Source organism: Schistocerca gregaria, chromosome 3 (assembly GCF_023897955.1).
Source record: "Schistocerca gregaria isolate iqSchGreg1 chromosome 3, iqSchGreg1.2, whole genome shotgun sequence".
NCBI classification, from domain to species: Eukaryota; Metazoa; Arthropoda; class Insecta; order Orthoptera; family Acrididae; genus Schistocerca; species Schistocerca gregaria.
Window position 1 is genome coordinate 200,660,867 of NC_064922.1, and position 24,818 is coordinate 200,685,684.

The 24,818-nt window shown below is 43.8% G+C and overlaps 1 protein-coding gene across 1 annotated transcript in view; it reads right to left on the minus strand.

The window, feature by feature from the left end:
* The window catches only part of LOC126355309 (uncharacterized), an 852,583-nt gene that overhangs the window by 76,894 nt on the left and 750,871 nt on the right, over positions 1–24,818 (minus strand). The window contains exons 13-15 of the mRNA XM_050005601.1: positions 22,222–22,387; positions 12,805–13,007; positions 12,641–12,714 (exon numbers count right to left, since the gene is read on the minus strand). Coding sequence (XP_049861558.1) covers positions 12,641–12,714; positions 12,805–13,007; positions 22,222–22,387 — 443 coding nt within the window. The remainder of the gene's footprint in view (positions 1–12,640; positions 12,715–12,804; positions 13,008–22,221; positions 22,388–24,818) is intronic.

The window sequence follows — 24,818 nt, forward strand, 5'->3', positions numbered from 1 at the left end:
ATACTTCCATATCATTTTTATAAATATCGTGCAAATGATCTACACAATATTTAGCAAACAAACTAACAAACTCATCACCATCTAAGGCAGTAAATCTATAACTTTCCCACACGGTAAATGTTGAAAGTGTTCCAGCTACAAATGGGATTGTTTCTTGGCATACAGTCAAAACTGTGATGGAGAGGAATGTGGTATTATTTTATGTTATTCTATGAACTACACGTTGCAATAAACTCCAGTTCTTCAAATTTCTGCTCACTTGAAACGAAATCATATAAAACGAAAAAAACTAGCAACAACTCCTTACTTTCGCTGCCGTTTCTGGATTACATTCCTAGTGGCTTAAAATGCGCTTGTTCGCGTGATTCTTGAGTATTGTTCATATATCTGGGATCCCTATCAGGTAGAACTAATGGAGGAGATAGAGAAGATCCAAGAAAAGCGGCGCGTTTCGTCATGGAATCGTTTAGCTGGCGAGAGAGCGTTACGGATATGCTAAACAAACTCCATAGGCAGACGTTAGAAGAGGGGCGTTGTGCGTCACGGAGAGATTTACTACTGAAATTTCGGGACAGCACTTTTCAGGAGTCAGACATACATCTCGCCTATTGACCGTGAGGAGAAAATTCGAGAAATTAGAGCCATTACAGAGGATTACCGACAATCATTCTTCCCACGCACTATTCGCGAGTGGAACAAGGTTGGAGGGATCAGATACTGGTACCAAAAATACTCTCCCCCACACCCCATTAGATGGTGGTGGTTAGTGTTTAACGTCCCGTCGACAACGAGGTCTTTAGAGACGGAGCGCAAGCTCGGGTTAGGGAAGGATTGGGAAGGAAATCGGCCATTCCCTTTCAAAGGAACCATCCCAGCATTTGCCTGAAACGATTTAGGGAAATCACGGAAAACCTAAATCAGGATGGCCGGAGACGGGATTGAACCGTCGTCCTCCCGAATGAGAGACCCCATTAGGAAGCTTACGGAGTATGATGTAGATGTAGATGAAAGGACAGACAACACATATTCATTTAAATGGTTCAAATGGCTCTGAGCACTATGCGACTTAACTTCGGAGGTCATCAGTCGCCTAGAACTTAGAACTAATTAAACATAACCAACCTAAGGACATCACACACATCCATGGCCGAGGCCGGATTCGAACCAACGACCGTAGTACCCAGAACCGCACGGCCACTCCGGCCGGCATATTCATATAAATGATACGCCTAGCTGGATGATGGAGCCACCTTACTTAGAGCAGATGCTCAAATACGTAAGATCTCCTGCGCGAAGGGGCGTGCCAAGGTAGTCATCGCAGTTGCGACAACGCTGCGCCCCAGATGGCGTAGTCGTTAGACACACCTGGTGCTCGGACATCTCCGAAAGGTAACTAACAGAATTGATAGATATCTCATTTTGTTGCAAACAACCTCAAGTTGCATCAGTAGCTCATTGCACAACCAGGAGCTCCAGAGTAGTATGCAGTGAAAACGGATACTGTCACTGGTGAAAAGCGTGCTCCCTGTATGTTCTGGTTTTGTGAAATGAACTGTGCAACAATTGTTCAACGTAATTTACGTATCAAATACGCTAAAAAAACCTCCAATTTAACATGAAACCAGTATTTCCCTAATGGTGCTAGCCGTCTGTGTAGGACCCATGAGATCGCGTCTGCAGCACAACCTGCTTCCTGTAACAGCTGACAACGATTGTCAACACAAAGTAACCCAAGTTAGATACATCGGTGGTTCAAACCCGTAAACATGTCGAGTTATGTGCCTACGAACCACAATTTGCGGACAGCATTGGTTTCTGTTATTATTTGAAGAAAACTGCTGCAGAATCGCATCGAATGCTTGTTGAAACTTTCGGCGAACATGATCTTGAGAAAACAGTGTTTTGAGTTTTTCAATAAATTGAAAAGTGATGATTCTGACGTGAGAAACGACGAGCGCCGTAAACCACGGAAAAAGTTCCAGGACAACGAATTGCAGGACACATTTGATAAATATTATCCTCATACTCAATAGGAACTCGTGGAACAATTCAATGTGACGCAGAGAGCCGTTTCTCTTCGGTTGGAAGCTACGGTAAAGGTGCAGAAAGTGGGAAAATGGATTCCGCATGGACTGAATGAAAGGCATCAAGAAAATCGAAAGACCACTTGTGAAATGTTACTCGCCAGATATAAAAGAAAGTCGTTTCTCCATCCAAGAGTGACAGGTTACGAAAAATGGTTACATTTTGAGAATCCTAAGTGTCATAAATCATGGATGAATCCAGGCATACATCGACATCTACAGCAAGACCAAATCGCTTTGGAAAGAAGACAATACTCTGGGATTTGTGCGATCAGAAGGGTATCATTTATTACAAGCTACTAAAACCTGTTGAAACCATAACACTGATCGCTACCAAAAGCAAATGATTTATTTAAATTGAACATTAGGTGAAAAACTGCCGGAATATGGAAAAAGGTAACACAAAGCCATATTGCTCCATGATAACGCCCTAACACACACAGCACAGCGGGTCAGGGAAACGATCGAGGAGTTCAGCTTATTCTTCATACTTCGCTCCATCCGATTATTATCTATTTCCATCACTGGGACATGCTCTCGCTGAACAACGCTTTGTATGAAAATGTACGAAAATGGCTGTCTGACTGGTTCCCTTCCAAAGAAGAACTATTTTGTCGGCGTGGCATTCATGGCCTGCCGGAGAAGTGTATATATATATCAATGGAGATTATTTTGAATAACATATTGTTTATCACTTTCAAACAACAGACGTGTAATTATTGCAGCCAAATTCCGGTTTCATACTTCTACATCTGGTACTCTTGGCACAAGATCTTTGTTGAGACAGATTGTTCACTACGACATGATAAATCATAAGGTCACCCGTTTGTTGATGATTATTTCGAACGGGGTACGGAGAGCTTTGCCTGCGACCCACAAAAACCAACACGACGTGAGTCTTTCGAGACTGGCATTGCACAAAATACAGTTTGGAGAGTAGTACTTCGAAGTTTACACTTGCAACCATGAAGATTCACAATGAAACAGCGCAATAGTGATGCAGAGAAAGTGCTAATGGAGAATTATGTGTGGTAATGTTGCATTGGACATTCCTGATCACAACCATTTTCAGCGACGAGTAAAAATTTCATATCAGTGGTATGGTGAACACCTACAACTACAGAACATGGAGCGGCGAAAATCAATAGTCAAAATTAATGTGTTTTTTGCTCAAAGTAAACTGAAAATGTACGCTTCTTCATTCTTCAGGGAAAAAAATGTCACTGGTATTGTTTATATACAAGGTGTTTCAAAAGTGACCGGTATATTTGAAACGGCAATAAAAACTAAACGAGCAGCGATAGAAATACACCGTTTGTTGCAATATGCTTGGGACAACAGTAGATTTTCAGGCGGACAAACTTTCGAAATTACAGTAGTTACAATTGTCAACAACAGATGGCGCTACGGTCTGGGAAACTCTATAGTACGATATTTTCCACATATACACCATGCGTAGCAATAATATGGCGTAGTCTCTGAATGAAATTACCCGAAGCCTTTGACAACGTGTCTGGCGGAATGGCTTCACATGCAGATGAGATGTACTGCTTCAGCTGTTCAATTGTTTCTGGATTCTGGCGGTACACCTGGTCTTTCAAGTGTCCCCACAGAAAGAAGTCACAGGGGTTCATGTCTGGCGAATAGGGAGGCCAATCCACGCCGCCTCCTGTATGTTTCGGATAGCCCAAAGCAATCACACGATCATTGAAATATTCATTCAGGAAATTAAAGACGTCGGCCGTGCGATGTGGCCGGGCACCATCTTGCATAAACCACGAGGTGCTCGCAGTGTCGTTTAAGGCAGTTTGTACCGCCACGAATTCACTAAGAATGTCCAGATAGCGTGATGCAGTAATCGTTTCGGAGCTGAAAAATGGGCCAATGATTCCTTTGGAAGAAATGGCGGCCCAGACCAGTACTTTTTGAGGATGCAGAGACGATGGGACTGCAACATGGGGCTTTTCGGTTCCCCATATGCGCCAGTTCTGTTTATTGACGAAGCCGTCAACATAAAAATAAGTTTCGTCAGTCAACAAAATGCTGCCCGCATGCATATCGTCATCATCAATCCTGTTCACTATATCGTTAGCGAATGTCTCTGGTGCAGCAATGGTAGCGGCGCTGAGGGGTTGCCGCGTTTGAATTTTGTATGGATAGAGGTGTAAACTCTGGCGCATGAGACGATACGTGGACGTTGGACCGCAGCTGCAACACGGCGAACGGAAACCCGAGGCCGCTGTTGGATCACCTGCTGCACTAGCTGCGCGTTGCCCTCTGTGGTTGCCGTACCCGGTCGCCCTACCTTTCCAGCACATCTTGTTACAGCAACACTGTGTTCTAGGCGGTGGAATTCCAACACCAGAAAAATCCTCTGTTCTAAGGAATAAACCATGTTGTCCACAGCACACTTGCACGTTGTGAACAGCTCACGCTTACAGCAGAAAGACGACGTACAGAATGGCGCACCCACAGACTGCGTTGTCTTCTATATCTTTCACATCACTTGCAGCGCCATCTGTTGTTGAAAATTGCAAGTACTGTAATTTCGAAAGTTTGTCCGCCTGAAAATGTTCTGTTGTCCCAAGCATATTGCAACAAACGGTGTATTTCTATCGCTGCTCGTTTAGTTTTTATTGCCGTTTCAAATATACCGGTCATTTTTGAAACACCCTGTAGATACTCCTCAATGGCGATTAGGCGTAGATCCCCCACAGTGATTGGTGGGTCACGTCGTCCATAAGCAGCCCTTTTCAATCTATCCCAGGCATGTTTGATAGGGTTCATGTCTGGAGAATATGCAGGCCACTGTAGTCGAAGAATGTCGTTATTATGAAGAAAGTCATTCACAAGATGAGGCACGTTGGGTGCGCGAATTGTCGTCCATGAAGACGAATGCCTCGCCAATAACCTACCGATATGGTTACACTATGACCTCCCAAACTTCAGTTAATCTGCAGCTTGCTGCACTCACTGGAGAGTGTGTCTACGGCGTTCAGCCTGACCGGATTGCTTCCAAACACGTCTCCGACGATTGTGTGGTTGAAGCCATATGCGACACTCATCGGTGAAGAGAAGGTGATGCCAATCCTTTGTGGTCCATTCTGTAAGTTGTTGGGCCCACCTGTACCGCGCTGCATGGTGCCGTGGTTGCCAAGATGGACCTCGCCATGGACGTCTGGAGTGAAGTTGCGCATAACGCAGCTTATTGCTCACAGTTTTAGTCGTAACAGGACGTCCTGTGGCTGCAAGACAAGCATTATTCAACATGGTGGCGTTGCTGTCAGGTTTCCTCCAAGCCTTAATCCGTAGGAGCGGTCATCCACTGCAGTAGTAGCCCTTGCACGGCCTGAGTGAGGCATGTCATCGTGAGTTCCTCTGTATCTCCTCCATGTCCGAACAACATCGTTTTGGTTCATTCCAAGACGACTGCACACTTCCCTTGTTGAGAGCCCTTCCTGGCACAAAGTAACAATGAGGACGCTATAGAACCACGGTATTGACAGTCCAGGCATGGTTGAACTACAGAAGACAACCTGTGTACCTCCTTCCTGGAGGAATTCTGGAACTAATCAACTGTCGGACCCCCACCGTCTAATTGGCGGTGCTGATGCATCGTTGTTTACATCTTTGGGCGGATTTTGTGACATCTCGGAACAGTCAAAGGGGCTGTATCTGTGATGCAATACCCACAGTCAACGACTCTCTTCAAACGGTCTGGGTACTGGGATGAAGCAAAACATTTTTTGATACGTGTAGTGTCTGTTCTTTCAGACAAGCCTGAATGTACAGCCACCACACGTATGAAAATGGTGATTGCATATTAACATCACATTTTCACTATCCTCGAAAGGAGATGTAAGTTGGATCAAAACAGACTATCTAATCATAATCAAAGAATCACTGAAAAGATCATCAGTATCTCAGCATATGCAAAGCCAAGAACCAAATATATGATTAGCGAATAAAAGTTTATCGTATTCTTAGCATGATACGAGTAAAACAACAGTAAATTACTTTAAAAATGTTGAATACTACATGAAATTTACGTTTATGTCCATTAAAGAATGTGAAAATAAATTGTATTTTTGAATAATGTGATTAGAATATTGACAAAAATTATTTCTATGTTAATTTTCACTTTCGCCTTGCAAACGTCTGTAATTGAATTTTACATTTAATTGAAATTTGAAACAGTAAACAGTAAACAATTACAGTAAAAACATCGTTTGTTACATTTTTACGAATTTGAAGTGAAAATTGTTGATCAATTTTCTGTTTTAAAATGATAGCTCTATATATTATGTACTTCTGTTATTGCTTTTAAGGACCTGATTACTACAGTTGTACTATGGCGTTATTGTATGACTACACTGCAAGTAATAAGATAATTAATTTTAAGTTTAGTCGAGTTCTTTCTCAAAATTAATACGTACTCGTATTTCATGTTTTCCTTTATAGCTCTGCTATATTGTCATAAAATTGAAGAAAGATTAACAGAGAGATTATTAAAGAAGAGCCAGAGATTTTTTGTCACATTTGCTGTTTCATCAGAACATCATCAAATAGAAATGAAGTAATAAAATACTGATTTAGTGTTAAAAGATGCTGATTTTTATTTTATTCATGAGAAACAACTGCAACTACATGGACGTGTCGAAGGATATATGAAGAAAGACTCCCAGTATATACAGGGTGTTGGACTATTCAAACTACAAAGAAAAGGAGCGAGTTGAGGATAATGAAACACTTAAATAATCGTGATAAATATACGTCCGACACCAATGGTCAAAGTGTTACGTCTGAATACATGAACACATTGTAACAGAGTCCCTCGATACCGAAACTGCAGATATGACTTTAAGAGAAGCAGATTACATTTGTTCGACACGGTCACCATTCTTGTGAAGGCAGGCTTCAGCATGCGTCCTCATGAATGCCCGCATATGTTCGAAATGCGTTGGCAACAATCCACAATGGGTTCACTGAGTTCATAGACACCGTCAACAGAAACATACTACAACAAAGAAGGTAAATATCTCTACACAAAAATGTCTAACATGTTCAAGATGGGAGACTTGAGAGGCCGTGGCAGTGACAAGGCGATGTACCACTTGTCGAAGACTCGTGCTGCGTATTCCCGAGCAACCACTGAAAAGGCTGCGGTTGAATATTAATGCGTCTGTCACATACACATTCTTTCACCACAACAGCGCTGGTATGACTCCACTTGCGCAGATGTTGCTACGGGAAACGCAGGTTTCCAGCTCCCTATCAAGATTATTTGCTTGTTTCATTGTCATCTAATTCGCGCCTTTCAGCTGTATCTACAATAATCAAACACCCAGACTATACTTTGTTCATCATAGGAATAAACCTGATGTAAACATCACGCCATGTATTCTTCTGCGTATGCTTCAATCTCATTGGATTTCGTTTCACGTGGAGCGGATGCCGAGCTGTGTCTAGTACAATCAAGGACGATCATAAGGATACGTTTTACAGTGTGTTACACGCCCGTAGACAGAGCGATAACGCGGGACAACAACTTTACCGGCACATTAAACTCGGAGAGCACTGTGCAGCCAGGTGGTCCAACTAACCTGCAATGATGTAAGCAGTTGCAGTTGAGTCGTAAAAAAATACGGGCAAAGAAATAATACAGCTTCCAATGTAATTTAATTTTTAAAGAGAATGAAATAATATTCGGCAAAATTCCAGCACTGCCGTACGCTTCTTGTGTAACGAGACGGAAAACATAAAATGCTCTCGTTCTCACATTACATATCATTTTAATTAAAAACAAGAGTGACGAAAATTTCTGGCTTAAACACAGCATACTGCAGGGATTTCACCATACTGTTGAATACTGAAGCCACAGAAGGTATTAATTACAATCAGTCGTCTGGTAATCTCTTAGCTCCTTCCTTATCCGAATCCAAGAAACATATTTCAGTTTTGGAACTGTTACGTGCTACGTAGAGGCAGACCAAGAGTTGAATACACTAAGCAGATTCAGAAGGATGTAGGTTGAAGTAGGTACTGGGAGATGAAGAAGCTTGCACAGGATAGAGTAGCATGGAGAGCTGCATCAAACCAGTCTCAGGACTGAAGACAACAACAACAACCTGCTACGTTGATAACAAGTCGATCAACAACAGACTCCACGAAGCCAACCAGGCGCCCCGTTTTCTCCTCTTCTCTTATTAATTACCGTTCTATATCCCGCCAACGCTCGGCAGTGACACTTGGAAAAGCTGCGTGCTTTAGTTCCAGATGTCTGGCAGCCTAACAGTCTAGTTGTTTCTCGGGACAAATCCCTTAACTTGGCTCCAGATCGGTAATGTTGCTTTCATAACGTAATGGTACAGTAGCTAATGTAAGGATGTAGCGTTTGCATAGTGAGCGCGTCAGACTAAATCTGTGGTGCGAAACAAGGGTCATAGTCCAGACAAAGAGTACTTGGTTTTTCAGTTAAGGTGCCTTTATTAACAATGTTTTACAGACCTCGATAGTTAAGAATTTATATTTGAAACTTAAGTACGAAATTTGCATGCAGTATGCAATTAGAAACAAGACGAACAACATTATTCATAAAAAAAATCTAATGAATTTTTTAAATTACGAGATGTAGGCATTTTGAATTCAACGACAAAAAAAGATAACTACGGCGAGACCTGAACCACCGATACACGAATGGTACTGTGTCCTAGCTACGCTTCTTCTATCATCCGATGGATATAAATATCACATCAGTATTAAATACAGTCCTAGGAAAGCTTCAAAACCGATCTGTTTGCGTTAAATTTGTGAAAAATATTAAGAACGACCCATTTCTCGGCACTTTTTAACCGTGACCCACACGCATGTATCACTACGGAACAGGAAGCAGCCTCAGTCATTTTCATATTGCGAATTAACAGCTCGACAATCAGAACACAACAGTACAGTGACTGTTACTGAACACGATCTTTGAAATAACAACTAAGTAGCTAAGGCTTGATTGAGAGAAACATTGACAGTTGTTGTTGTTGTTGTTGTTGTTGTTGTTGTTGTGGTCTTCAGTCCTGAGACTGGTTTGATGCAACTCTCCATGCTACTCTATCCTGTGCAAGCTTCTTCAATTCCCAGTACCTACTGCAACCTACATCCTTTTGAATCTGCTTAGTGTATTCATCTCTTGGTCTCCCTCTACGATTTTTACCCTCCACGCTGCACTCCAAAACTAAATTGGTGTACCAACCGATCCCTTCTTCTAGTCAAGTTGTGCCACAAACGTCCCTTCTCTCCAATGCTATTCAATACCTCCTTATTAGTTATGTGATCTACCCATCTAATCTTCAACATTCTTCTGTAGCACCACATTTCGAAAGCTTCTATTCTCTTCTTGTCCAAACTATTTATCGTCCACGTTTCACTTCCATACATGGCTACACTCCATACAAATACTTTCAGAAATGACTTCGTGACAGTTAAATCTATATTCGATGTAAACAAATTTCTCTTCTTCAAAAACGCTTTTCTTGCCATTGCCAGTCTACATTTTATATCCTCTCAACTCCGGCCAACATCAATTACTTTGCTCCCCAAAGAGCAAAACTCCTTTACTACTTTAGGTGTCTCATTTCCTAATCTAATTCCCTCAGCATCATCCGACTTAATTCGACTACATTCCATTATCCTCGTTTTGCTTCTGCTGATGTTCATCTTATATCCTCCTTTCAAGACACTATCCATTCCGTTCAACTGCTCTTCCAAGTCTTTTGCTGTCTCTGACAGAATTACAATGTCATCGGCGAACCTCAAAGTTTTTATTTCTTCTCCATGGATTTTAATACCCACTCCGAATTTTTCTTTCGTTTCTTTCACTGCTTGCTCAATATAAAGATTGAATAACATCGGGGAGAGGCTACAACGCTGTCTCATTCCCTTCCCTACCACTGCTTCCCTTTCATGTCCCTCGACTCTTGTAACTGCCATCTGGTTTGTGTGAAAAATAGTAAATAGCCTTTCGTTCCCTGTATTTTACCCCTGACACCTTCAGAATTTGAAACAGAGTATTCCAGTCAACATTGTCAAACGCTTTCTCTAAGTCTATGACAGCTGTTAATACATTAGAGTATCTATAATATATCTGATACGTAAGTAGGACCCACTTCCAAGAACGTAACAAAACCAGTGTACTTCTGATACGACTTCTGATCAATCATGGGGTTTGTGTTTGTTTACATCAGGTTTAATCTTATGACGAGTAGAGTATAGTGGAGTGGATACCAAATATGAGGAGAGAAACGATCACCTAATATTTGGATTGAGAAGATTCAGTCTTAACCCATTATTGGCCAAAACTCTATCGGATCATTTTTTACAAACTTTTATACATAAATACGTTACACCGAGTGATTAATTGAATAAAAAATTGTTTTGAATATTTTCAGTTTATTAGGACAAAAACTACAGACCGTCTCATTTTTGGGACATTGGCCGACTGCGCTATACAAATTCACAACCTTATTCTCCAGGCATAATATTGTAAGAAGCAACACAAACAATAAATAAAGAATGTTGTAATATTATTGAATGTCTATTCAGTATGAAATGAAGCAAAACACTAATCGTGTACACCAACATTGCACTTATCACATACTTTTGTTTTTTTTTTTTCTTGCAGTAAGCGCGTCTCTTCTGTGTTTTAGTTGGCACAATGAAATGACTTCCAAGATCTAGTCGTAGATCAGTGCTCACCCGTCCTCCCATCAATTTGCTTCCTTGTGATTCTCTGCGTTTTGCTACTGATCCTGTTTTCTTTGATAGGTAAAACATCACTATTCTCCGTCGGACATCCAAATGTGAGAGCTTCTCATTAGAGTTAGTAATTTGGCATGCAGGCCATGTGTTTACTACGCAGGTATCAATCATCTGTGTGAATAATGGCCACCACCATTCATTGACCTTATCCTCGTCCTATAAAGTGATATCTGCTTGTCCAGTAGGTCTACGCCACCCTTATGGGCACATCGAAATAAATGATAGTGTAACATGCCATTGTCCCATTATTGGGACGCATAAAAAATATCGATATTGCACTTCCTTGAAAAAATCAGAACTATACGTAAATTACACGGACATCCATATGTTCATGACAGACACTCCCAGACAACTAAATCACAGCTCATTGTCCTCCAGGAACTACCAGCACACATATAGTGCTGCCAAGTGCGAGAACAAAAAATCAGCAAGTTTATAATTTTCCTGACGTGAAGTACTTAGAAGGAGAGGCCGCCAATTGTGAAATTCAGATTCGATTCATACTGCGCATAATAAAAGCTGATAGCCAGAGGTGTAATGTGGCAAAGCACCAAGATGCACTTCCTACGATTAATAATTTTTTACAACGCCGTGGTGCAGCGGTAAGCGCTCGGGATCGTAATCCGAAGATCGCCGGATCGAATCTCGCACAATGTAACTTTTTTTATTATTTGTTTTATGTAATTCAAATGTACACACACACACACACACACACACACATTGTTGTTTCGCCACTTCACTGTGTATAGAATCTTCTTCGATCACAGCACTTTCATGTGAAGGGCCTGGATCGCTCTCCAATTATACCGCCTCCATGTTTCCGTTTGTTTAACAGGGTGTCCCAAAGCTCTCACGTACGCACTATTTTCGACGATGTTGTAAGTTGCGAAAGGGACCGCATCTACCTTCTTTCGAAGTTAGCAGGCAACTACGCTGTTATGCGGCGGCTCGTTTCGGCCCATTCAACATCTGTCCTTCAAGTGTAATGAGCGAGTAACGGAGTTTGTATTTCGTACTTGCCACAGCCAATTTGTGTTCATAGGGTCTCTATTCTAATTCCAACGTTTGACTTACACTATACGTATTCGTTTCGAAATACGATTTCTACGTCTTCCGTTAACTACAGGTGGTAAACATTATGAAGACAATGAATAACATTTGTGAAATACAACTTTGTAATGTGTGTGTGTGTGTGTGTGTGTGTGTGTGTGTGTGTGTGTGTACATTTGAATTACAAAAAACAAATAATAAAAAAAAGTTACATCATAGCGAGACCTTCGGATTACGAACCCGAGCGCTTACCGCTGCGCCACGGCGTTGTAGAAAATTATTAATCTTAGAGAGTATTTCACCGCAACGGTTTCTTTTAACTGTCGATTTTCTCGACAACGCCTGAGAAGTGCATCTTGGTGTTGTGCCACATTACACCTCTGGCCATGAGCTTTTACTATGCGCAGTATGAATCGAATCCGAATTTCACAATTGGCGGCCTCCTCTTGTTAGAAAAAGGTTATTTATGTTACATTTACAGGCATTATAGCAGTTAGTTGAACATACAGGTGCAACAATAAAGACTAAAAGCTCCATTGCTTTCGTAGAAACAAGTAAAATATATGCGTCCCAAAAAAGAGACAATGGCCAGTAATGGGTTGAAAGAAGAAGAATAAAACTGCTGAAGAGTTTACAGAGTGGAGAAGAGCGGATGGAAACAACCGTTACCGGTGTGGCCAGCAGGTGACTGTACTCACGAGGACAGCAACAGGTCGATGTAGCGCGGCTCGTGGCTGCCGCCGGTGCCAGCGGTTGGGGCGGCGGGGGGCACGGCGGAGGCGGCCGCGGAGGCGGCGAGGGCGGCCGCCGGAGCGGGGGCGGGCGCGGGCCGGGCGCGGGTGCTGGAGAAGGGCAGGGGCGCGCCCGTGCGGCGCTCGTACTCGACGCGCAGGCGGCGCAGGTAGTGCAGCAGGTCGCCGCACGGCACGAACTCCATCAGGATGCAGAGCGGCGGCCGCAGCGTGCAGCAGCCCACCATCTCCACCACGTTGGGGTGCCGGCCCGCGTGCTTCAGCATCGCAATCTCTGCCTGGAACTCCTCCACCTCCTCCGCCGTAGCGCGCACTGAAACGTCATCCAAGGAAAGGTGACTTACACCCTGAACCCGCAGTCCCGCAAGGCTCGTTACTTAGCTCGTTCTTTCCCGAGACCAACACAAATGATTTGCCAAAGACACTGGACGGCTCTACGAAATGGTTATTTTAGCAGGTGATACCAAAACTTCCCCTTAGAAAAATTTATGAATGACTGTGCTGATAAACCTCTTACATTATTTGCTTTTCAAACAGCTGAGCAAAACTGAACGTACTCAGACATTCATTAAAGTGACACACAATATTTTTAGCGCAACGCAATCTGACTTTCAGTAATCCCTACAAAAGACTGGCCCTGACTAACAATAACCTATACCTTTCGTGCATTCTTACCTCACAAAAATCCTGCAATACAGCGAGCGCCAATACTGCAAGCTAAATTAAAGATTCTAACTACTGAAGGCACTAACTACTGATAGGCATAGTTAGCAAATGAAAGATTTTAATAGAGAACAAACAATGTATTTACCGTAATAGTGTTCAAAAGTCATAATATATGTATATCACTTCATGGCATCTAGTCTCACAAATTTACTGTCTCTGATGGACACACGTCCAGATCATCCGCTCTCAAAACTCCGCCATTTCTCTCCCCACATCCACCACTGCTGGTGGCTCACCTCCAACTGCGCGACGCTACGCGCTGTTAACAACCAACTGCCCAACAGTACAATAGCTGATACAACAATGCTAACCAGCCACAGACTGCACACAGCACAGCCAGTGATTTTCATACAGAGCGCTATGTGGCGTTACCAATAAAAATACCTATGAGAACCTAAACAGCCTATTTACAATACAAGTACGCTCATAGAGGGCCCAACACTCATCCAAACGAAAGATTACAAGGATGATAAAGTAGCGGAATGTAGCGGAAGATTTTGACATCACTACTTACCTCATCTCTTCAAAAAATAATGAGACAAATTATAAAATAGAAAAAAATAATAATAACGTACTAAATATCACACCAATAAGAAAATTTTTGTTTCAAGAGCCATACTACTAAGGCAATACGTTTTATTTGTGATAATACAAGTACAGAAAACTTGCTGTAGTCTTTTAACCCTTTGAGCTCTGCAGACAAATCCCACCGCGTTCCATCTTCCCTCTTTGGCTGCGGACGTCAGCCGCTGCAGTGGTATTTCCCACGGCCGCTGCAGACGGCCTCCACCGTCGCGGCCTTGCAGATACCTGAATCCTAATGCCATCAGCCGGTTCCGCTACCTCTGGTCCTGCGGGAGTCTATAGCCGCTCATCTGTATTTTCGCCGGATTCCACTGTTGCCGTTCCCCGTTCATGCTAGCTGGGTCCTGTGATCATCTGCATTTTGCTTTTGTGGTGTCGTTTAGCTTCCTACCTATTCATAAGGATTTTTAGAGTGCTGTCGCTTTTGAGTTCCGTGAGTACCGTGAGTATCTCCATCGGTTCTCCCTTCTATTCCAGTCTCGTACTGTTCGAGGAAAGAAGGACTGTCGGTATGCCTCTGTGCGGGCTCTAATTTCGCTGATTTTATCCTCGTGGTCTCTTCGCGAGATATACGTAGGAGGGAGCAATATACGAAACTTCTCGAAACTTCAACAAAAGCCCGTACCGAGCTACTGAGCGTCTCTCCTGCAGAGTCTTCCGCTGGAGTTCGTCTATCATCTCCGCAATACTTTAGCGATTACTAAATGATCCTGTAACGAAGCGTGCTGCTCTCCGTTGGATCCTCTCTATCTTTTCTATCAACCCTATTTGGCACGGACCCCACACCGCTGAGCAGTATTCAAGCAGTGGGCGAACAAGTGTACTGTAACCTACTTCCTTTGTTTTCGGACTGCATTTCCTTAGGACTCTTCCACTGAATCTCAGTCTGGCATCTGCTTTACCGACGATCAACTATATATGATCATTCCGCTTTAAATCACTCCTAATGCGTACTGCCAGATAATTTATGGAATTAACTGCTTCCAGTTGCTGACGTGCTATACTGTAGCTAAATGATAAGGGATCTATCTTTCTATGTATTCGCAGCACATTACACTTGTCTGCATTGAGATTAAATTGCCATTCCCTGCATTTCAGTACAATTTTCCATTGTTACAACCTCTCGATATACCACAGTATCATCCGCAAAAAGCCTCAGTGAACTTCCGATGTCATCCATAAGGTAATTTATGTATATTGTGAATAGCAACGGTCCTACGACACTCCCTGTGGCACAACTGAAATCACTCTTACTTCGGAAGACTTCTCTCCATTGAGAATGACATGCTGCGATCTGTTGTCTAGGAACTCTTCAATCCAATCACGCAATTAGTCTGATAGTCCATATGCTCTTACTTTGTTCATTAAACGACTGTGGGGAACTGTATCGAAAGCCTTGCGGAAGTCAAGAAACACGGCATCAACCTGGGAACCCGCGTCTATGGCCCTCTGACTCTCATGGACGAATAGCGCGAGCTGGGTTTCACACAATCGTCTTTTTCGAAATCCATTCTGATTCCTACAGAGTAGATTGCTAGTCTCCAGAGAAGTCATTATACTCGAACATAATACGTGTTCCACTAACAAATGACGCTTTGTCGTGGTTGCACTGACGAAGAGAGACTGGAGAAACGCACAAGGAGTGATAGTGACAGTTAGTGTGGCATCTTCAATGACTGTATAGATGGTGATGGTTCTTCATAAGAATCTCGTAGCAATACGTGTTCACGTACTTCACCTAATACAGCTCACCAGTATAGTTCTTCTTGAGATACTGAACCTGAAGACGAATCGATCCGTAAAAGGCCATGCCTTAGTGACAAATTTGATTGGCAGAAGCGTGATTTCAGTCCAGCAGTGCATGCTTTTGATGAGTCATCTCTACGACATAATTGCGAACTAGCGCCTGATTCATGCGTTCTATCTTATTTCATGCTATTTCAATCACAAAATCTGATGAAGTTTATAGCACTTGAAACAAACTGATTTTGCGCTTTCACCATGGGAAATATATCGGAATCAATCCATACTCGACTGCACAACTGCGAAGGTACTGGTTTTGAGGCAATGTATCGCTTCATTAGTTTCTGCTTTCTCATGGCCCGTGGTAAGAAAGTTGAAAATAAGGAATTATTGGTCCAGAGACCTACTTCTGAGCACTGCAGTTTTGGGGAAGTTATGTCCCGTGACCGTTTTACGTTATTTAAGAGAATGTTCCATTTTAGTGACAACTCTACAGTCGTGGAGATGACAGTCTGTTTAAAATTAGGAAAATAACTGATATATTTCGTATGGCGTTACGCAGTGCGTTTAATCCGTTCAATAAGCTCTGTGTCGATGAAAGCCTATTGTTGTTCAAATGTCGCTTATCTTTTAAACAATTCAATGCTTCGAAACGAAGTAGATTTGGACTCGAGACGTTCGTGTTGTACAACTATAAAACTGGATACTTGTTGGGTTTCATATCATACCTAGGCACAACAACAGAAATTGAAGTCCGTAGTTTGGGAAAATCCGGTGCTATAGTGGCAACACCAACGAAGCCGTACTGTGAACGTGGACAAACTCTGCATGTCGACAGATGGTATATAAGTCAAGACACGTTCCTCTGGCTTCACAACCATAGAACAGCAGCATACTGTACCGTACGTAGCAACAAAAGCGATTTGCGAAGTTACAGAAGAAACCGAAACGAGGAGAAGTTGAATTTATGTCAACTGACACAGTGCTGGCGATGAAGTGGTGCGACAAGGGATATGTGTGGATGCTGACTACCTGTACCACTACGGAAATGCTTCACACGGCGAGAAAGTGATCAAGGCGGAATGTGTTGTCGACTGCAATGCTAGTATGGGTGCAGTGTGCTGACAAACACAGACTGGATGCTTCAATTTCAAATGGTTCCAAAGGCTCTGAGCACTATGGGACTTAACTTCTGAGGTCATCAGTCCGCTAGAACTTAGAATTACTTAAACCTAACTAACCTAAGGACATCACACACATCCATGCCCGAGGCAGGATTCGAACCTGCGACCGTAGCGGTCGCGTGGGATGCTTCCATTCCAAGACAATAATGAACAAAACAATAAAAGAATTTTTCGTTTCGATTGTTTCAGTTGCGAATAACGAAAATAATCAAAATCCTGTAGAAAAAAGCTGTTTCAATATTTGTAGAATTTTCCCATTTTCTTGGCAACTTTTCCAAACTTTTCTTTTATACAAACCTTGACGTAACAATTACGAATGCAACAACCAAAGAATCATTCAAATTCTTTGAGCTATGGTTTGATTTTAGTGAGACTAATGCGCAGCAATTCATTTTCATTTATGGAGATTTAACTTCATTAGACTATGGTTAGATGCACACACTCGCCCGTTTCTGACGCACAAAATGTCTTTAGGAATTAAAGTTGACGTTTAATTAAATAGTGTGATGAGTTTAGTATTTCATTCTCGAATTCTTAAGTTGTACAACATGGTTTATTTCTACTGTATGATAACAATTGCGTCACGCATGAAAGGAATTCAGAAATATTGACTTTTTGAAGTGTCCATGGGGGTAATTTGTTCGTTAATGACCCGAAAATATAGTCTTTAGCTCCGAAACTGTGTCTCGGCATCCAGACTATTTCCCTGGAAATTTGTGTGCGGCGAATTATTGCGCTAGTACAGACGAACGTAAAAGTTTGATCGTTACGGATTCTCCAGCCTTTACATCGTAAGTTACGTACAAAAACTGATAATTAAGTATCAGTACTTCAGATAAGACTCAGACGTATACAGAAATCTTGTCATTGTTCGCAAAAACTACTTCCAAATGTAAGGAAGCCTTTGATGAGGAGACAGCATCATCGGCAGGTCTCAGTGTTCATTTTATCTGCCGAGCAATTCATCTCCATATTCAAAGCTACGAAGTAAGTATCTAGATACACTGTGTTTATTTGTAACGTCGGTAATCGCACTCAGAATGCCAGAGAGCTGCGAGCGCCCTGGCACAGGGCAAGGTCGGGGGAGCGAAGGGCTCAGGCATAGACAGCAGTGCACGGCTGACACCGCAGGTAAATGGATCAGGTGACCTAAAGGGCGCGCTCGACACGGCCACCGGATGAGCAGCTGCAGCAACCAAAGGGTCAATGAGTAGTATTACAGTCAACAGCAAACATTTTGGATTTATTTAAAAAATTTTGTAAGCTAATAACCACATTAACTGTAAAATCTTTCAGCACTGACGCCTTGCGTAGTATGAGATGCACAGTTAACTGCGCAGTTCCCTGTGCTATTCAGGAAGGATTCCAAATATCGTTATAACTTCTTTCCGTTTTCCAACTGACAAATATGTCTCGTCTCTCAGATGAAACATACCATGGCGCACATCGGCCTTAGTATTTCCTCTTTTTAAGACAATGACCTTTTCCATTTTCCTGTTTCAGAATAAGAATTATTAATAGGTAATTGGAACGGATGCCTTTCACATATTGATGGCAATGCATTTGTAGATCTTACAAGCATGCATTGACTACAATGTTTCAGCTGTACCTTTAGAATAAAAAAATGTCGGCTATAAGCATTGGATATCCATGGAATAGCTTCATACTTTCAACTGACACGACAGTCCTGCGTAAATCTCGTGGAACAAAGGCCTTGTTTCCTCTTCATCTAACAAGACCCATCAAGTAATCGGTGTGTGAAACATTTTTCCATGACATGGCACTTGCAATAATTCGTAGTATACAAAACAAAACAAAACAGAACCGATATAGAAAACTCCGAAAGTGGGAAATTAACTTCTTTCATGAGGTTCATGACGGCTGTGGACAGTGTGGCATTAAATTAGTATTGATTATGAATATTGCTTACAAAATACACTCCTGGAAATTGAAATAAGAACACTGTGAATTCATTGTCCCAGGAAGGGGAAACTTTATTGACACATTCCTGGGGTCAGATACATCACATGATCACACTGACAGAACCACAGGCACATAGACACAGGCAACAGAGCATGCACAATGTCGGCACTAGTACAGTGTATATCCACCTTTCGCAGCAATGCAGGCTGCTATTCTCCCATGGACACGATCGTAGAGATGCTGGATGTAGTCCTGTGGAACGGCTTGCCATGCCATTTCCACCTGGCGCCACAGTTGGACCAGCGTTCGAGCTGGACGTGCAGACCGCGTGAGACGACGCTTCATCCAGTCCCAAACATGCTCAATGGGGGACAGATCCGGAGATCTTGCTGGCCAGGGTAGTTGACTTACACCTTCTAGAGCACGTTGGGTGGCACGGGATACATGCGGACGTGCATTGTCCTGTTGGAACAGCAAGTTCCCTTGCCGGTCTAGGAATGGTAGAACGATGGGTCCGATGACGGTTTGGATGTACCGTGCACTATTCAGTGTCTCCTCGACGGTCACCAGAGGTGTACGGCCAGTGTAGGAGTTCGCTCCCCACACCATGATGCCGGGTGTTGGCCCTGTGTGCCTCGGTCGTATGCAGTCCTGATTGTGGCGCTCACCTGCACGGCGCCAAACACGCATACGACCATCATTGGCACCAAGGCAGAGGCGACTCTCATCGCTGAAGACGACACGTCTCCATTCGTCCCTCCATTCACGCCTGTCGCGACACCACTGGAGGCGGGCGTGAGCGGAAGACGGCCTAACGGTGTGCGGGACCGTAGCCCAGCTTCATGGAGACGGTTGCGAATGGTCCTCGGTCCTCGCCGATACCCCAGGAGCAACAGTGTCCCTAATTTGCTGGGAAGTGGCGGTGCGGTACCCTGCGGCACTGCGTAGGATCCTACGGTCTTGGCGTGCATCCGTGCGTCGCTGCGGTCCGGTCCCAGGTCGACGGGCACGTGCACCTTCCGCCGACCACTGGCGACAACATCGATGTACTGTGGAGACCTCACGCCCCACGTGTTGAGCAATTCGGCGGTACGTCCACCCGGCCTCCCGCATGCCCACTATACGCCCTCGCTCAAAGTCCGTCAACTGCACATACGGTTCACGTCCACGCTGTCGCGGCATGCTACCAGTGTTAAAGACTGCGATGGAGCTCCGTATGCCACGGCAAACTGGCTGACACTGACGGCGGCGGTGCCCAAATGCTGCGCAGCTAGCGCCATTCGACGGCCAACACCGCTGTCAGTGCGTGTGATCATTGATTGTACAGCCCTCTCGCAGTGTCCGGAGCACGTATGGTGGGTCTGACACACCGGTGTCAATGTGTTCTTTTTTCCATTTCCAGGAGTGTATTTTTACTTGAGCGCGGTATTTGCAGTTGATAACAAATAAAAGGATAAACTGATTTATCTGCTGAAATGTAAATGTATAAAATTTTTACTTGTCAGTACCTCTGTGGTTCTCTCCCAACTTTACAGAGGCTTCACCATAAACCGTTCAGTTCTGTTATTCCTTTAAGGTAGCGGATAGCACAGAAATGGCTTAGATATTGTTGAGATTCTTTCCAGAATGAATTTCTCTTTTGGCAACAGAGGTTCTGCTTTTGATTTCTGGCTCAGCACACAGTTTTAAAATGCCACGGAATTTCAAAATAACATTGTTTATGATGAAAAGTGAATGATTCATTCAGGGAAATGCGTTTGGACCACTGCTAGAATGACTGTCCTTATTCTTTCACAAGGTTTCTTCTGATATTATTACTATACTTCAGTCTCACACTAAAATTAAAAAAACTAGAAAGGGTTAGAAATAATTATAATAATAATAATAATAATAATACGTAATATTGAGGAGAGGCTGCCCTCATAAAGAAATTACAGGAATCAAAGATATCCATTAGAAACCCGTGAAGTAGACCGTCATTGCATTTCACAAGTGAAAGAAGATGAAGGATATGACTATGTGTTAATGAAAATCTCAAGATCACTTTTAATTACCATATCGACACAAAGGTAAGGATTTTCGCAGACGTTTTTGAGGGGGTGAGTCAGTGTTTTCCATTACTTCGCAAAGTGTATCGTGCGAGTATGTTCATTGTGAACGTAAGAGAAAAAACAACAGAACATTTACTGTGTGCAGTGATTTGTCCAGATCAGACGAGGATACCAGTGCAAGCGGCAATGACTGCCGCTGTTTGACACTGTGCATGGGAATGACTAACCTAGGCCAATGGCTTTGCGTTACCGGTAACACTGCTTCCCGTCAGAGCACCGAAGCTAAGTGCTGTCGGTATGGGTTAGCACGTGGATGGGTGACCATCCGGTTCGCTGAGTGCTGTTGGCAATCGGGGTCAAAAATTCAAATAGCTCCGAGCAGTACGGGACTTAACACCTGTGGTCATCAGTCCCCTAGGACTTAGAACTACCTAACTAATCTAAGAACATCACACACATACATGCCCGAGGCAGCATTCGAACCTACGGCCGTAGCGGTCACGCGTTTCCAGAGTGAAGCCCCTAGAACCACACGGCCACAACGGCCGGCCCAACCGGGGTCCACTCAGCCCTTGTGAGGAGCTACTTGATTGTGAAGTAGCGACTCCGATCTCATAAACTGACATACTTCCGGTAGAGCGGTGTGGTGATCCCATGCCCCTCCACATCCCCGTCCACTGACACCTGAGGATGACACCACGACCGGTATGTACCTATGGGCCTTCAGCGCCTGTTCAGGTGGAATACAGTTTTAGGTTATCTATAGACGCTGTGGACAGGACATTTGTTTTGTTTGCTGCAGACGAGGACGACGAAGAAAGCCAAGGCATCGCCTTTGCTACATCTTCAGTGAACCGGATGTTACTGTCAATTGTGTTGGGACGTTTCTGACATTGTTCAAGTTTCTCGCGTCTCCGTCGAGCGTGTCTCCGGTGTGTAGAAAGAAATATAAAACAGTATCCTAGGATCATTTTTTTAATGAAAAAATGACGTGTCAGCTGACGTTTCAGCTGTTAATCCACTGACAATGGCCAAACAGTACTGGTCACAAGCTTGTAGCATTTTAACCACTTGACGGAGCTAGAAGCCCGAGAACGTTGTATTCAGTGTCACTGCAGCGAAACTTGGAATTAACGGGGAAGCTGACCGACAGGTGATAATCTAGATACACATTCCAATATTGAGGACATTTTGAGTGCCTGTGGATGTGCGACTGAAGTGCATGGTCCCTCATCAGCTGGTCTGACCTCGGAACATGTTCGACTGGAGGCACGTGGTGTATGGTCCTCCAGACAGGAGACAGGTTGGTACTCACGCTTGAGTTTCTTGACAGCGACCGTGCGCCAGCCTGGGACGCCTCCCACTGCCTCGGCTCGCGCCAGGAAGACGCGCCCGAAGTCGCCCTTGCCGATCTGCCGGCCCAGCTGCAGTCGCTCGTAGCTCACCTCGAACGTATCCACCTCGCCGCGAGCCTTCGCCTCCTGCGGGACAGACACCAGGCACCGCGTCCAACGTGAGGCACATTCAAATTGAGGCTAACACTGTACTAAAGGAAAAACACAAATGATTTTTCTACTTAACTCAGCCCATTAGCAACTATACACGTTGTTCAAGAATTTACTGCTGCACCTCACAGATATAATGGCGGAGACAAGAGAAAACAACAAATATACACTGAAGAGCCAAAGAAACTTGTACACCTGCCCAATATCGTGTAGGGAGCAAGCGAGCACGCAGAAATAACACAACACGACGTGGCATGTACTCGACTAATGTCAGAAGTGGTTTCTGAGAGAATCGACATCGTGACTCTCCCAGGGCTGTCCTTAAATCCTGTAGTGTGCGTACTGTAAGACCTTCAGTACTCACACCATCACATTATTTGACGTGTCGCTCTAACGAAGTAGGCGAGTGTCAGCAATATGTCTCGTGATCTTATCGTGGCGTGTTTATCTTCTGCCGTTAGGTCAGATGATAGAAATGCCACTTGCACGCTTAGAGTAGCAGACTGACGGTGACCAACTTTAAACAGAACTTGTCTAATTTTCACACACATTTATTAAAATAATAAACAGCACAGAAATTACTTAACTTGATTCTGGATGCTGTTCACAATTGACAATCTGAAGTTCGTTTGCTCTTGGTACGTTAATCTTATTCTCACATATCTCTAATACTTGACAAAGTGTCTATACATTTTCCTTCATTGCTATGCACAGGAATATGGTAATCGTATTACGCGCAGACTGAAACTTGACTATAGACTGGTAGAGACTAATGCCGACTGGTACAGACTGACTAATCGGAGCTCTGTACACTCGTTATAATACCTCGCGCGTTCAGGTACCACTGCGCGAGTGTGATCCGCGAGGAGAAAAGGTTCTACATTAGCAGCAATCTCATTGGCTGCGTTACATATTAATACCCGGTCGGCGGAAGCAGAATTTGGTCCGTCTCTTAGGCAGCACCACCTCGTAGTGCGGAAACGGAAGAGTGGTGAGCCTGCGCTGTTGTGCTTAGCGGGGCGCGCTCTAGTGTGAAAGTTGTGTACGCGCTGACTACGCGGAACTAAGTACACAACAAATCCGAAACAGTACGAAGGGATGGAGATCTCTGCTGAACAGCACGTTGCAAGGCATCCCGGATATGCTCAATAATGTTCATGTCTGGGGATTTGGGTGGCCAGCGGAAGTGTTTAAACTGAGAAGAGCGTTCCTGGAGCAATTCGGTAGAAATTCTGGACGTGTGAAGTGTCGCATTGTCCTGGTGTAATTGCCCAAGTCCTTCGGAAAGCGCAATGGACATGAATGGATGCAAGTGCTCAGACAAGATCCTTACGTACGTATCACCTGTCAGAGTCGTATCTAGACGTATCAGTTGTCCCAAATTACGCGCCCCATACCATTACACAGCATCCACTAGTTTGATCAGTCCCCTGTTGACAAGTGGGGACCTAGGATTCGTGACGTTCTCCCCATACCAGTAGACGAGCATCCACTCGAAACAATTTGAGCCGGCCGCGGTGGTCTCGCGGTTCTAGGCGCGCAGTCCGGAACCGTGCGACTGCTACTGTCGCAGGTTCGAATCCTGCCTTGGGCATGGATGTGTGTGATGTCCTTAGGTTAGTTAGGTTTAAGTAGTTCTAAGTTATAGGGACCGATGACCACAGCAGTTGAGTCCCATAGTGCTCAGAGCCATTTGAACCATTTTTTGAACAATTTGAAACGAGACTCGTACGAAAAGGCAACATGTTTCTAGTCATCTACAGTCAATTCCCGGTGTTGAAGGGCCCACGCGAGGCGCAAAGCTTTGTGTTGTGCAGTCATCAAGGGTACACGAGTGGGTCATCAGCTCCGAAAGACCATATCCGTGATTTTTCGTAGAATGGTTCGCACACTGACCCTTTCTGATGGCCCAGCATTGAAATCTGCAGCAATTTGAAAAAGGGTTGTTCTTCTGTCACGTTTAAAGATTCTCTTCAGTTGTCGTTGGACCCGTTATTGCGGGATCTTTCTCCGGCCGCAGCGATGTCGGGGATTCGATGTTTTACCGGATTCGTCATATTCATGGTACACTCGTGAAATGGTCTTACGGGAAAATCCTCACTTCATCGCTCCCTCGGAGATGCTGTCTCCCATCGCTCGTGCGACGACTACAACAGTTCATTCAAACTCACTTAAATCTTGATAACCTGCAATTGTATCAGCAGTAACCGATTTGACAACTGTGCAAGACGCTTGTTGTCTTATAGAGGCGTTGCCGACCGCAGCGCCGTATTCCGCCTGTTTGCATATCTCTGTATTTGAATATGCATACCTATTATACCAGTTTCTTTGGCGTTTCAGTGTACTTTGCAAAGCTAGAAACAATTTTGAAACTTCAAGCTGAGTAGGCACGGAGTATCTAGGACGT